The sequence below is a fragment of the Oncorhynchus tshawytscha genome, linkage group LG14, assembly GCF_018296145.1.
Source record: "Oncorhynchus tshawytscha isolate Ot180627B linkage group LG14, Otsh_v2.0, whole genome shotgun sequence".
Classification (NCBI taxonomy): Eukaryota; Metazoa; Chordata; class Actinopteri; order Salmoniformes; family Salmonidae; genus Oncorhynchus; species Oncorhynchus tshawytscha.
The window spans coordinates 3,802,339-3,817,338 of NC_056442.1; the positions used below are offsets into that span (position 1 = coordinate 3,802,339).

At 46.5% G+C, this 15,000-nt stretch overlaps 1 protein-coding gene across 1 annotated transcript in view; it reads right to left on the reverse strand.

The window, feature by feature from the left end:
* Positions 1 to 15,000, reverse strand: part of LOC112236856 (glutamate receptor ionotropic, NMDA 3B-like) — a 51,769-nt gene that overhangs the window by 12,926 nt on the left and 23,843 nt on the right. The window contains exons 3-12 of the mRNA XM_042296636.1: positions 13,963 to 14,040; positions 13,405 to 13,860; positions 13,099 to 13,271; positions 3,673 to 4,184; positions 3,418 to 3,569; positions 2,767 to 2,886; positions 2,387 to 2,522; positions 2,026 to 2,126; positions 1,579 to 1,725; positions 768 to 913 (exon numbers count right to left, since the gene is read on the reverse strand). Of these exons, the coding sequence (XP_042152570.1) occupies positions 768 to 913; positions 1,579 to 1,725; positions 2,026 to 2,126; positions 2,387 to 2,522; positions 2,767 to 2,886; positions 3,418 to 3,569; positions 3,673 to 4,184; positions 13,099 to 13,271; positions 13,405 to 13,860; positions 13,963 to 14,040 (2,021 nt within the window). The remainder of the gene's footprint in view (positions 1 to 767; positions 914 to 1,578; positions 1,726 to 2,025; positions 2,127 to 2,386; positions 2,523 to 2,766; positions 2,887 to 3,417; positions 3,570 to 3,672; positions 4,185 to 13,098; positions 13,272 to 13,404; positions 13,861 to 13,962; positions 14,041 to 15,000) is intronic.

A 15,000-nucleotide genomic window follows, 5' to 3' on the forward strand; every position in this document is an offset into this window, starting at 1 on the left:
TCTGATTTCATCAGGGACTCTTACTCTTTGCCTTCTAAATCTTCCTCTATTATGTCTTCCCCTAACACCACCACCACACATTCTTACACATCTTCTTATTTCTCCTCCACGAGCATGTAGCTGCTGTTCAGGGTTGTGATGTTCCTCCATGTTCATAAATGGTAGTGATTGTGCTGTGGGCAAGCTCCATATATATGCTTCCAAACTTGAGTGGTTGATTGGTAAGATTGTGATTCCTATTGCATCACTATGTCACCTGGCAGGTCATTTGCCCATTTCGCAGACATCACAAACATTCCATGTCGTAGATATTTATGGAATATTCATGTATGTCTGACAGATTTTGATCATTGAATGGATCATTTTGACTGTGACGGCTCACACGATGACAGAATGTTTAGAAGTCGTGAAGACAATTTCCCTGAGAATCAATCAACTCATCAGCTTTATCAGCAAGCCATGTGCATGTAGTTATCGTGCAAATTGTAGACAATTGTACTTCCTCTTTGGCGCACGTCCCAAAACACCTGCAATTTGCTTACATGAATAAGACATTCAAATCTGGTGTGAACAGAAACTAATTGTTCAGACATTTGAACTTGTTGTTTTGAAAAAAATGATTCTAATTTGAGAATTGAGCCAAAGTGGATGAGAAAAACTGTAAAGGCCTGGAGACGTGGGGGAATTAAGAGTAAATGGAATAATTTAGCATAACACAACACCAGGGTAACTGGTTGGTTAGCCAACAGACTGTGTGTGGCTCTTACTTTAACATGTCCACTCCGTCTGGTGTGGTGGGTTGGTTGTAACGTCTCATGTAGTCATGCATAGCAGAGAAACTCTTCCTCATGTAGTCCTCTGCAGAGCTCTCTCTGACTGTCCCAAACCTGAACCCACGGGATGGGTGGTGCAGCTGGGGGACAGGGGGGGAAGGAGAGGGGGAGAGGAGAGGAGGGAGGGGAGAGGAGGGAGGGGAGGGAAGACGAGGGGGATTATTTTAAGGTAAAGAGAATACATTAAGAAAAGGAGGGTGATATGCATATCCGTAAATTGAGAACACTGGTACAGGACTAAAAAGTATTCCACATAAAGAAATGAGAGGCCCGCACACAGAATATTGCTTCTCCCCAGTGGGAGAATGTTACAATATTTCAACTCCAACAGTCTTCGTCATGTCTGACAGGTATCAAAGCTAAAACATTGTATTTTTGGTTTCAGGAGTAAACCACTGGTGGGAGAAGCAATATTCTGTGTACGGGCCTCTCTCCTTTTATTCACAAGGAGAACACATTTAACTCATTGTCTGAATCCTATCAGCTACTGTAACTATCCCTGATCTAGTCTGTTATGCCATATTCAGTCATGTTCATTTCCACATTGTAACTTGTGTTTGTGTGTGTGTGTGTGTTTGCATGTAAGTGCGTGCATGTGTGTGTGCGTACATGCCTAACTGTGTGTGTGCGCACCGCCGTGTGTGTGTGTGTTTGCATGTAAGTGCGTGCATGTGTGTGTATGTATGTGTGCGTACATGCCTAACTGTGTGTGTGCGCACCGCCGTGTGTTTGTGTGTGTGTATACCTTCTCGTCATGAATCCCAGACACCTGTTCAAAGGTTTTCTCCCCCACCATGACAGCAGCCAGGTTAGCTGTATAACTGGACAACACCAGCAGACAGAAGATGGCCCACAGGTTCATCAGGAACCTACTGGTCCAACACTTAGGAGTCTGGAGAGGAGGGAGGGAGAGGGAGGGAGGGGGAGAGAGAGAAAGAGGGAGGGAAGGAAGGATGGAGAGAGAGAAAGAGGGAGGGAGGGAAGGATGGAGAGAGAGAAAGAGTAGAGAGATAGAGATAGATAGGTAGAGAGAGAGAGAGAGAGGAGAGAGGTAGATGGAGGGAGGGGGAGAGAGAGAAAGAGGGAGGGAAGGATGGAGAGAGAGAGAGAGAGAGAGAGAGAGAAGACATATTGGTTCATTTGATTATTCAAACCTCCCCTCCATCCTTCCCCCTCCTCCCTCCCACAGTACCTTAGTAGCGACAGTGCGTCCAAACAGGATGGCGTAGCAGAGGTTGAGGGCTGAGGAGTAGGAGAACACTCTGAGTCTGTTCCTGCCATGAGGAGTCATACCTGGATCAACACAACACTGGAGTCAGCTGTGTGTGTGTGTGTGTGTGTGTGTGTGTGTGTGTGTGTGTGTGTGTGTGTGTGTGTGTGTGTGTGTGCGTGCGTGCGTGCGCGCGTATATAACAAACAGAGTTGTAAAGGTCCCAACCACCCACAGCTGTGTGTAGATGAGTCATAGCAGTATCCACTGAGATTTAGGTCACAGACTAATAACATGACAGGCCTTGGATGACAGGCCATAAATGGTATTTTAGTTTTCTCACCAAAGGGGCTGTTCCACTCATAGACGGTGAGGAAAAGTGCGGTAAGATGAAGAGTGACGAAGATGCCCACCCACATGGACCAATGGAGAGGCCACATGAAGGCCCCAATAGGGGCTGATGTGTCTTGGCTACGCACCTTGTAGTCAACACACACATACACACACATTATAAACTGTATGTCCACACACACACACACACACATATGCACGATTGTAGGTACACAGGCACACAGGCATGCACGCACACAGGCACGCAGGCACACACACACACACACACACACACACACACACACACACACACACACACACACACACACACACACACACACACACACACACACACACACACACACACACACACACACACACACACACACTCACCAGTATCCCCAGAGAGGTAGAGTAGAATGGAGAGGTGAAGTCTATAACTCTGCTCCTGGCTGAGTTGATGGAGAATGATGTCACAGCCATGTCTGCTGTTCCACTCAGCAGGTCTCCCACCTAATATGAGAAACCAGGAACATCTACAACCTTCAGAAGACACTGTTCACATGCATTTAACAATCCTCCTGCAAACATTGCTCTTGGTTAGGTAAACAATCATGTCAAATATGCATGCAATCATATATATTATTATACAAATAAAACTATTGAAAACAGACAGACAGATAGGCAGAGACAGACAGACAGACAGAGACGACACATAGATAGACAGACAGACAGACAGACAGACAGACAGACAGACAGACAGACAGACAGACAGACAGACAGACAGACAGACAGACAGACAGACAGACAGACAGACAGACAGACAGACAGACAGACAGACAGACAGATAGATAGATAGATAGATAGATAGATAGATAGATAGATAGATAGATAGATAGATAGATAGATAGATAGATAGATAGATAGATAGATAGATAGATAGATAGATAGATAGATAGATAGATAGATAGATAGATAGATAGATAGATAGATAGATAGATAGATAGATAGATAGATAGATAGATAGATGGGTAGATGACGTACCAGACCGGTCCACCTCCCAGTGCTGCTCATCGCTCCGTACTTCCCGTCTCCCACGATGTAAAGGTCAAAGGTGAACTTCAGGTCCTCCGACAGCTTCTCCAACAGGTCAATAACGTAACCATAGCAACACTTCCGCAGGTCCTCTGTTGGGTCTGGGGTTGTGGTCAGGACAGGACAGGGACAGGAGGGGTCAGTCCTGGTCTACTGGTCCTCTAGTGATGTACTGTAGGTATTGTGTACTGTAGGTATACTCACTGTGGTCAGTAGTGGTAGTGGTTGTATTGGTCTGATGCAGGTGACTGAACAGTGAGTCCAGTATATCTGAGCGGTTAGTTCTAGGGTCCAGACACAGCTGACCAGCGGGACACAGCCCATCCTCATCCACCTCTCTAGTGAACACGAAGGGATGCTCCACCAGGGTCACGACCCTTAATCTCCGGCCCGCCATCTGTAGCCCCGTCCTCCATCTCCCTCCAGGACTGTTGTCTCTGTCCCTATCCCCTCTCTGGACCCCTAACCCAGACCCGGACCCTGTCCTCCTCCCCGGGCCTAGCCCCAGGCCAGCCCCGACCCCCAGCCCCAACACCCCCTCGTCCAGCTGTAGGCGCCCGGTGGTCCAGTGGGCAACGGTGACCCATGACGGCTGGCCAAGAGGACCTCTCTTCAGGCTCCACACGTGGTACAGCTGGGAGGAGAGGACCTGGGAGAGAGCAGGTGCCACACGGACTGTGCCCGTAGAACCCTGGAACGACGTGTTGGAGAGGAACCTGAAGAGGAGAGAGAGACAGAGAGAAAGAGAGTGAGAGAGTGTGAGAGAGAGAGAGAGAGAGAGAGAGAGAGAGAGAGAGAGAGAGAGAGAGAGAGAGAGAGAGAGAGAGAGTAGAGAGAGAGAGAGAGAGACATATATATCAACGAATTGGCGCGGGCACTAGAAAAGTCTGCAGCACCCGGCCTCACCCTACTAGAATCCCAAGTCAAATGTCTGCTGTTTGCTGATGATCTGGTGCTTCTGTCACCAACCAAGGAGGGCCTACAGCAGCACCTAGATCCTATGCACAGATTCTGTCAGACCTGGGCCCTGATAGTAAATCTCAGTAAGAACAAAATAATGGTGTTCCAAAAAAGGTCCAGTCACCAGGACCACAAATACAAATTCCATCTAGACACTGTTGCCCTAGAGCACACAAAAAACTATACATACCTTGGCCTAAACATCAGCGCCACAGGTAACTTCCACAAAGCTGTGAACGATCTGAGAGACAAGGCAAGAAGGGCATTCTATGCCATCAAAAGGAACATAAATTTCAACATACCAATTAGGATTTGGCTAAAAATACTTGAATCAGTCATAGAACCCATTGCCCTTTCTGGTTGTGAGGTCTGGGGTCCATCTGGGGTCCACTCACTGCCCACAAAATGAGGTGGAAACTGAGCTGCACTTCCTAACCTCCTGCCCAATGTATGACCATATTAGAGAGACATATTTCCCTCAGATTACACAGATCCACAAAGAATTCGAAAACAAATCCAATTTTGAAAAACTCCCATATCTACTGGGTGAAATTCCACAGTGTGCCATCACAGCAGCAAGATTTGTGACCTGTTGCCACGAGAAAAGGGCAACCAGTGAAGAACACACACCATTGTAAATACAACCCATATCTATGCTTATTTATTTTATCTTGTGTCCTTTACCATTTGTACATTGTTAAAACACTGTATATATATATATAATATGACATTTGTAATGTCTTTATTGTTTTGAAACTTCTGTATGTGTGATGTTTACTGTTCATTTCTATTGTTTATTTCACTTTATATATTCACTTTATATATTATCTACCTCACTTGCTTTGGCAATGTTAACACATGTTTCCCATGCCAATAAAGCCCTTGAATTGAATTGAATTGAGAGAGTAGAGAGAGAGAGTAGAGAGAGGGTGAGTGAGTGAGTGAGTGAGTGAGTGAGTGAGTGAGTGAGTGAGTGAGTGAGTGAGTGAGTGAGAGAGAGAGTGAGTGAGTGAGTGAGTGAGTGAGTGAGTGAGTGAGTGAGAGAGAGAGAGAGAGAGGGTGAGTGAGTGAGTGAGTGAGTGAGAGAGAGAGAGAGAGAGAGAGAGAGAGAGAGAGGTGAGTGGTGAGTGAGTGAGTGAGTGAGAGAGAGAGAGAGAGAGTGAGTGAGTGAGAGAGAGAGAGAGGGAGAGTGAGTGAGTGAGTGAGTGAGTGAGTGAGTGAGAGAGAGAGAGAGAGAGAGAGAGAGAGAGAGAGAAAGTTATAGTTTGAACATGTAGACAGACACAGATACCCAGTATGTTCTTTCAGATTGGCCGGGTGTAATAATTGGTTGGCTGTTCCAGTCAGTCTCATTATTTTAAGTTAATGCAGTAGAGAGAGAAATTCTGTCTATCTGCCCACACACATGGACGCATGTAAGCATACGCACACACACACACACACACACACACACACACACACACACACACACACACACACACACACACACACACACACACACACACACACACACACACACACACACACACACACACACACACACACACACACATGGACGCATGTAAGCATACGCACACACACACACACACATACTATGAGTTAATGCAGTTCATTGTGGTTGTTTCTATCTAACTGGCCCCACCATCATTATTATTCCTCTCAGTCTCCACCCAGTCCTAGCGCTGCTTTACCATGGAATACATTGGTACGCACAATTAACTCTCACACATATATCTGCTCTGGGTATCCAACCGTGCGGGGATCGTTGGGTGATGTCTGAATATTAACCATGCATGGATTCTTGGGCGATGTCTGGGTCATTGGTTAGTCATTGGCCGATGTTTAGGTTATCGGTTGAACGTTGGGATGATGTCTGAATATTAACCATGCATGGATTCTTGGGCGATGTCTGGGTCATTGGTTAGTCATTGGCCGATGTTTAGGTTATTGGTTGAACGTTGGGTGACGTCTGAATATTAACCATGCAGGGATCATTGGCTTAAGTCTGCAAGTTCGAATGGTTCATTAAAACTCCTAAAACTGTTTCACATTTCAAAGTGCTCTATGTGTGTGTGTGTGTGTGTGTGTGTGTGTGTGTGTGTGTAACTGGAGAGTGTGTGTGACTGATGGTGACTTCCTTCCATTAACTCTGACAGCAGAGGAGGAAACATTAAAACTATGAAATAATACTAAGGTCATTAACCCACCTCTACTCTCCACTCTGCACTGAATATCAATGTACCTATAGAGTGTGTCCTGTTTACAGCCCAACTGACTCATCAGATGTCAGACTGGTTGCAGACCCCCCCCCTCTCTCTCCCTCTGTCCTCTCTCCCCCTCTATCTCTCTATCTCTCTGTCCTTCTTGCTCTCTCTCTCTATTCAGTTGATTTGGCAGCTGTGTCTATTGAAGAGCTGTATGGTCGATCTCACTTAGATAACAACACCCTGTTTTATCTCCTCTCCTCCTCTCCCCTTTCCTCTCCTCGTCTTCTCCTCTCTCCTTTACTCACTCCGTTCCTCTCCTCGTCTTCTCCTCTCTCCTTTCCTCTCCTCCTCTCTCCTTTCCTGTCCTCCTCTCTACTTTACTGACTCCGTTCCTTGTCTCCTCACTCTGTTCCTCTCCTCTCCTCCTCTCTCCTTTCCTCTCCTCCTCTCTCCTTTCCTCTACTCCTCTCTCCTTTCCTCTACTCCTCTCTCCTTTCCTCTACTCCTCTCTCCGTTCCTCTCCTCCTCTCTCCTTTCCTCTCCTCGTCTTCTCCTCACTCCGTTCCTCTGCTCCTCTCTCCTTTCCTCTCCCCCTCTCTCCTTTACTCACTCCGTTCCTCTGCTCCTCTCTCCTTTCCTCTCCCCCTCTCTCCTTTACTCACTCCATTCCTCTGCTCCTCTCTCCTTTCCTCTCCTCCTCTCTCCTTTCCTCTCCTCCTCTCTCCTTTCCTCTCCTCCTCTCTCCTTTCCTCTACTCCTCTCTCCTTTCCTCTCCTCTCTCCTTTCCTCTACTCCTCTCTCCGTTCCTCTCCTCCTCTCTCCTTTCCTCTCCTCGTCTTCTCCTCTCTCCTTTCCTCTCCCCCTCTCTCCTTTACTCACTCCATTCCTCTGCTCCTCTCTCCTTTCCTCTCCCCCTCTCTCCTTTACTCACTCCATTCCTCTCCTCCTCTCTCCTTTCCTCTCCTCCTCTCTACTTTACTCACTCCGTTCCTCGTCTCCTCACTCCGTTCCTCTCCTCCTTTCTCCTTTCCTCTCCTCCTCACTCCGTTCCTCTCCTCCTCTCTCCGTTCCTCTGCTCCTCTCTCCTTTCCTCTGCTCCTCTCTCCTTTCCTCTCCCCCTCTCTCCTTTACTCACTCCGTTCCTCTACTCCTCTCTCTGTTCCTCTCCTCCTCTCTCTGTTCCTCTCCTCCTCTCTCCTTTCCTCTACCCCTCTCTCCTTTACTCACTCCATTCCTCTGCTCCTCTCTCCTTTCCTCTCCTCCTCTCTCCTTTCCTCTCCTCCTCTCTACTTTACTCACTCCGTTCCTCGTCTCCTCACTCCGTTCCTCTCCTCCTCTCTCCTTTCCTCTCCTCCTCACTCCGTTCCTCTCCTCATCTCTCCATTCCTCTGCTCCTCTCTCCTTTCCTCTGCTCCTCTCTCCATTCCTCTCCCCCTCTCTCCTTTACTCACTCCGTTCCTCTACTCCTCTCTCCGTTCCTCTCCTTCCTCTCTCTCCTTTCCTCTCCTCCTCTCTCCTTCCTCTCCTTCCTCCTCTCTCCTTTCCTCTCTCTCCTTTCCTCTCTCTCCTCCTCTCTCCTTTCCTCTCCTCCTCTCTCCTTTCCTCTCCTCCTCTCTCCGTTCCTCTCCTTCCTCTCTCTCCTTTCCTCTCCTCCTCTCTCCTTTCCTCTACTCCTCTCTCCTTTCCTCTCCTCCCTCTCCGTTCCTCTCCTTCCTCTCTCTCCTTTCCTCTCCTCCTCTCTCCTTTCCTCTCCTCCTCTCTCCGTTCCTCTCCTCCTCTCCGTTCCTCTCCTCCTCTCTCCGTTCCTCTCCTCCTCACTCCGTTCCTCTCCTCCTCTCTCCTTTCCTCTCCTCCTCTCTCCGTTCCTCTCCTTCCTCTCTCCTTTCCTCTCCTCCTCTCTCCTTTTCCTACTCCTCTCCTTTCCTCTCCTCCTCTCTCCGTTCCTCTCCTTCCTCTCTCTCCTTTCCTCTCCTCCTCTCTCCTTTCCTCTCCTCCTCTCCGTTCCTCTCCTCCTCTCTCCGTTCCTCTCCTCCTCTCTCCGTTCCTCTCCTCCTCACTCCGTTCCTCTCCTCCTCTCTCCTTTCCTCTCCTCTTCTCTCTGTTCCTCTCCTTCCTCTCTCTCCTTTCCTCTCCTCCTCTCTCCTTCCTCTCCTTCTCCTCTTTCACCCCACTCCATAATGTGGGTAGAAGTGTTGTAGTAGAATGTTGTTGTTTTAAACAGAAAGAAGGCTGATCGACAGCGTGTAGCTTCACACACTTTGGTGAGAAAACGTAAAGACCATTTATGCTTCTTTCAGAATCCAAGGCCTGTCATGTTATTAGTCTGTAACCTAAATCTCAGTGGATACTGCTATGACTTACAGCCATGTCATCATCTACAGTCATGGCCAAAAGTGTTGAGAATGACACAAATATTAATTTCCACAAAGTCTGCTGCCTCAGTGTCTTTAGATATTTTTGTCAGATGTTACTATGGAATACTGAAGTATAATTACAAGCATTTCATAAGTGTCAAAGGCTTTTATTGACAATTACATGAAGTTGATGCAAAGAGTCAATATTTGCAGTGTTGACGCTTCTTTTTCAAGACCTTTGTAATCCACCCTGGCATGCTGTCAATTAACTTCTGGGCCACATCCTGACTGGCAGCCCATTCTTGCATAATCAATGCTTGGAGTCTGTCAGAATTTGTGGGTTTTTGTTTGTCCACCAGCCTCTTGAGGATTGACCACAAGTTCTCAATGGGATTAAGGTCTGGGGAGTTCTGGCCATGGACCCAAAATATCAATGTTTTGTTCCCCGAGCCACTGTTATTTTTTTGCCTTATGGCAAGGTGCTCCATCGTGCTGGAAAAGGCATTGTTTGTCATCAAACTTTTCCTAGATGGTTGGGAGAATTTGCTCTCGGAGGATGGGTTGGTACCATTCTTTAGTCATGGCTGTGTTCTTAGGCAAAATTGTGAGTGAGCCCACTCCCTTGACTGAGAAGCAACCCCACGCATGAATGGTCTCAGGATGCTTTGCTGTTGGCATGACACAGGGCTGATGGTAGCACTCTCCTTGTCTTCTCTGGACAAGCTTTTTTCCAGATGCCCCAAACAATCAGAAAGGGGATTCATCAGAGAAAATGACTTTACCCGAGTCCTCAGCAATCCAATCCCTGTACCTTTTGCAGAATATCAGTCTGACACTGATGTTTTTCCTGGAGAGAAGTAGCTTCTTTGCTGGCCTTCTTGACACCAGGCCATCCTCCAAAAGTCTTCACCTCACTGTGCGTGCAGATGTACTCACACCTGCCTGCTGCCATTCCTGAGCAAGCTCTGTACTGGTGGTGCCCCGATCCCGCAGCTGAATCAACTTTAGGAGACGCCCTGGCTCTTGCTGGACTTCCTTGGGCGTCCTGAAGCCTTCTTCACAACAATTGAGCCACTCTCCTTGAAGTTCTTGATTATCCGATAAATGGTTGATTTAGGTACAATCTTACTGGCAGCAATATTCTTGCCTGTGAAGACCTTTTTGTGCAAAGCAATGATGACGGCACGTGTTTCCTAGCAGGTAACCATGGTTGACAGAGGAAGAACAATGATTCCAAGCACCACCCTCCTTTTGAAGATTCCAGTCTGTTATTCGAACTCAATCAGTATGACAGAGTGATCTCCAGCCGTGTCCTCGTCAACACTCACACCTGTGTTAACGAGAGAATCCTGACATGATGTCAGCTGGTCCTGTTGTGGCAGGGCTGAAATGCAGTGGAAATGTTTTTGGGGGATTCAGTTAATTTGCTTGGCAAAGAGGGACTTTGCAATTCATCTGATCACTCTTCATAACATTCTGGAGTATATGCAACTTGCCATCATACAAACTGAGGCAGCAGACTTGTGAAAATTAATATTTTCATTCTCAAAACCTTTGGCCACGACTGTACACACACAGCTTGGGTGGATGGGACCTTTACAACTCTGTTTGTCATTGTGATCCTACAGACAGACAGACAGACAGACAGACAGACAGACAGACAGACAGACAGACAGACAGACAGACAGACAGACAGACAGACAGACAGACAGACAGACAGACAGACAGACAGACAGACAGACAGACAGACAGACAGACAGACAGACAGACAGACAGACAGACAGACAGACAGTATCTGTAATCTGGCTATATTTCCAACAAACTCCCCAAGTGATTGTAGGATTAACTCTGAAAAAGCCCTGCTTCCTTTCCTCATTTCCTTCCGCACTCCAACCCTCCATCTATACCTCTCTTGCAATACACACTGTCCCTGTCAGACAGAACACTGGCTCTATCTATGTAAAGCTGTCAGACAGAGCACTGGCTCTATCTATGTAAAGCTGTCAGACAGAACACTGGCTCTATCTATGTAAAGCTGTCAGACAGAACACTGGCTCTATCTATGTAAAGCTGTCAGACAGAACACTGGCTCTATCTATGTAAAGCTGTCAGACAGAACACTGGCTCTATCTATGTAAAGCTGTCAGACAGAACACTGGCTCTATCTAGGTAAAGCTGTCAGACAGAACACTGGCTCTATCTATCTATGTAAAGCTGTCAGACAGAACACTGGCTCTATCTAGGTAAAGCTGTCAGACATAACACTGGTTCTATCTATGTAAAGCTGTCAGACAGAACACTGGCTCTATCTATGTAAAGCTGTCAGACAGAACACTGGCTCTATCTAGGTAAAGCTGTCAGACAGAACATAGGCTCTATCTATGTAAAGCTGTCAGACAGAACATAGGCTCTATCTATGTAAAGCTGTCAGACAGAACACTCGCTCTATCTATGTAAAGCTGTCAGACAGAACATAGGCTCTATCTATGTAAAGCTGTCAGACAGAACACTGGCTCTATCTATGTAAAGCTGTCAGACAGAAAATAGGCTCTATCTAAAGCTGTAAAGCTGCTCAGACAGAACACTGGCTCTATCTATGTAAAGCTGTCAGACAGAACATAGGCTCTATCTATGTAAAGCTGTCAGACAGAACACTGGCTCTATCTATGTAAAGCTGTCAGACAGAAAATAGGCTCTATCTATGTAAAGCTGTCAGACAGAACACTGGCTCTATCTATGTAAAGCTGTCAGACAGAACATAGGCTCTATCTATGTAAAGCTGTCAGACAGAACACTGGCTCTATCTATGTAAAGCTGTCAGACAGAACATAGGCTCTATCTATGTAAAGCTGTCAGACAGAACACTGGCTCTATCTATGTAAAGCTGTCAGACAGAACATAGGCTCTATCTATGTAAAGCTGTCAGACAGAACATAGGCTCTATCTATGTAAAGCTGTCAGACAGAACACTGGCTCTATCTAGGTAAAGCTGTCAGACAGAACACTGGCTCTATCTATGTAAAGCTGTCAGACAGAACATAGGCTCTATCTATGTAAAGCTGTCAGACAGAACACTGGCTCTATCTATGTAAAGCTGTCAGACAGAACATAGGCTCTATCTATGTAAAGCTGTCAGACAGAACACTGGCTCTATCTATGTAAAGCTGTCAGACAGAACATAGGCTCTATCTATGTAAAGCTGTCAGACAGAACACTGGCTCTATCTATGTAAAGCTGTCAGACAGAACACTGGCTCTATCTATGTAAAGCTGTCAGACAGAACACTGGCTCTATCTATGTAAAGCTGTCAGACAGAACACTGGCTCTATCTATGTAAAGCTGTCAGACAGAACATAGGCTCTATCTATATAAAGCTGTCAGACAGAACACTGGCTCTATCTAGGTAAAGCTGTCAGACAGAACACTGGCTCTATCTATGTAAAGCTGTCAGACAGAACATAGGCTCTATCTATGTAAAGAACATAGGCTCTATCTAGGTAAAGCTGTCAGACAGAACATAGGCTCTATCTATGTAAAGCTGTCAGACAGAACACTGGCTCTATCTATGTAAAGCTGTCAGACAGAACATAGGCTCTATCTAGGTAAAGCTGTCAGACAGAACATAGGCTCTATCTATGTAAAGCTGTCAGACAGAACATAGGCTCTATCTATGTAAAGCTGTCAGACAGAACATAGGCTCTATCTAGGTAAAGCTGTCAGACAGAACACTGGCTCTATCTATGTAAAGCTGTCAGACAGAACACTGGCTCTATCTATGTAAAGCTGTCAGACAGAACATAGGCTCTATCTAGGTAAAGCTGTCAGACAGAACATAGGCACTATCTAGGTAAAGCTGTCAGACACACCGCTATCCCTGTCTTTGTAATGGTGTCAATGAAACTTTGTATAGCTGTCTATAGCTAATCTAGCCACAGTCCCAAGCCTTCAGTCTATCTACAGTCTGTCCAGGTCTGTCTGTTTATTCTCAGGTTTGGCATGGATTATAAATGGGACAGGTCCTCTCAGACTCCATTCTATCATCTGGTGCCAATGGCTGGAGGAGGGGAGAGAGATGTGTATATTTGTGTGTGTGTGTACAATATATCTACCTGGCCAGGTACTGTCCAGAAGAGGGCACTTCCTCTTTGTTAGGTTTGTCGTAACAGTTGACCAGGTTCTGGATCAGAGCCAGGTCTGGCCTGACCTCACTGGCCGACGTCACCGCCTGGCCAATCAATCGCAGCGCGTCTCGGATGTAGAAGGTGATGGGCTTACGACCCACCTAGACACATACACACACTTTTAAATGGGTTTTCAAAGGTCAAATCAAATAAACCAATCAGCCAATCAATCAATCAATCACCCAATAGACCAACCAAATCAATGATTTAATAAATCAACCATTTAATAATCACCTCTCCATAAGCCAATAGGCCGAGGGGCCCGCCCAGCGAGAGGAGAGAGTCAGGTGACAGAGGGTTACCCATAATCCACTGCAGCGCGGGGAGCGAGGGAGCGAGATGCTGGGCGCAGCGGAGGACAGAAGAGAGACATTCTGGGTCGGAACCAAGGATGACCACGGAGGAGAGAGGAGAGGCGGAGCGAAGAAGACGACGGGAGAGGAGAGACAAGACCTCAGCTTCCCTCTTGTCTTCTCTGGTCTCATCACCTGTTTCTTCACTTCTCTCAGCCCCTCTTCCCTCCTCCCCTCTCTCCTCCCTCCTCTCCTCCTTCCCTCTCTCCTCCCTCCTCTCCTCCTTTCCTCTCCCCTCCCTCCTCTCCTCCCCTCCTATATGTGTAAGGTTGATGATATCCAGTAGATTCCAGCTTGTTGCTTTCTGTGTCTCTAGATGTTTCAGTAGTCCCTCCCCCTCTCCTCCCATCCAGGACACACCACAGCAACTCCCCCTCTACCCCTTCCTGACCCCTGCCTCCCCCTCTCTTCTCCCTTCACCCTCTGTCTCCCCCTCTACCCCCTGGAGAACAGAGAGCAGAAGGTTGGCCAAGCAAGAGGGTGGAACACGAACTGACATTTGGAGATGGAACCGGTTCTAGGGGGAGAGAGAGAGAGAGAACAGAATGTTACTAGAACCAAACCATTCTGCAAGACTTTCATAGAGTGATGTTCATACATCTTGAATGTTGTTGAATGGAGTGAAAGGCTCCTGAGTGAGCTACCTGTGCTCCCTTCTTCCAGACTCTACTTTCCAACCATGTCTTGTTGCTTTACGCCTACAGGCAAAGTCAAGGGTATGTTGCATATGTATACAGGGTCTATGGGTTCAGTAAGGAACACACATATATATACATATACTCATGGGGGGTGTACAGGTCTGAATTAATACAGTATATATACATATACTCATGGGGGGTGTACAGGTCTGAATTAATACAGTATATATACATATACTCATGGGGGTGTACAGGTCTGAATTAATACAGTATATATACATATACTCATGGGGGTGTGCAGGTCTAAATTAATACAGTATATATACATATAGTCATGGGGGTGTACAGGTCTAAATTAATACAGTATATATACATATACTCATGGGGGTGTACAGGTCTAAATTAATACAGCATATATACATATACTCATGGGGGTGTACAGGTCTAAATTAATACAGTATATATACATATAGTCATGGGGGGTGTACAGGTCTGAATTAATACAGTATATATACATATACTCATGGGGGGTGTACAGGTCTGAATTAATACAGTATATATACATATAGTCATGGGGGGTGTACAGGTCTGAATTAATACAGTATATATACATATATTCATGGGGGGTGTACAGGTCTGAATTAATACAGTATATATACATATAGTCATGGGGGTATATATACATATAGTCATGGGGGTGTACAGGTGTGTGTGTGTGTGTGTGTGTGTGTGTGTGTGTGTGTGTGTGTGTGTGTGTGTGTGTGTGTGTGTGTGCGCGTGCGTGCGTGCGTGTGTGTGTGTGTGTGTGTGTGTGTGTGAGGTACCATAGTGTTTGAACT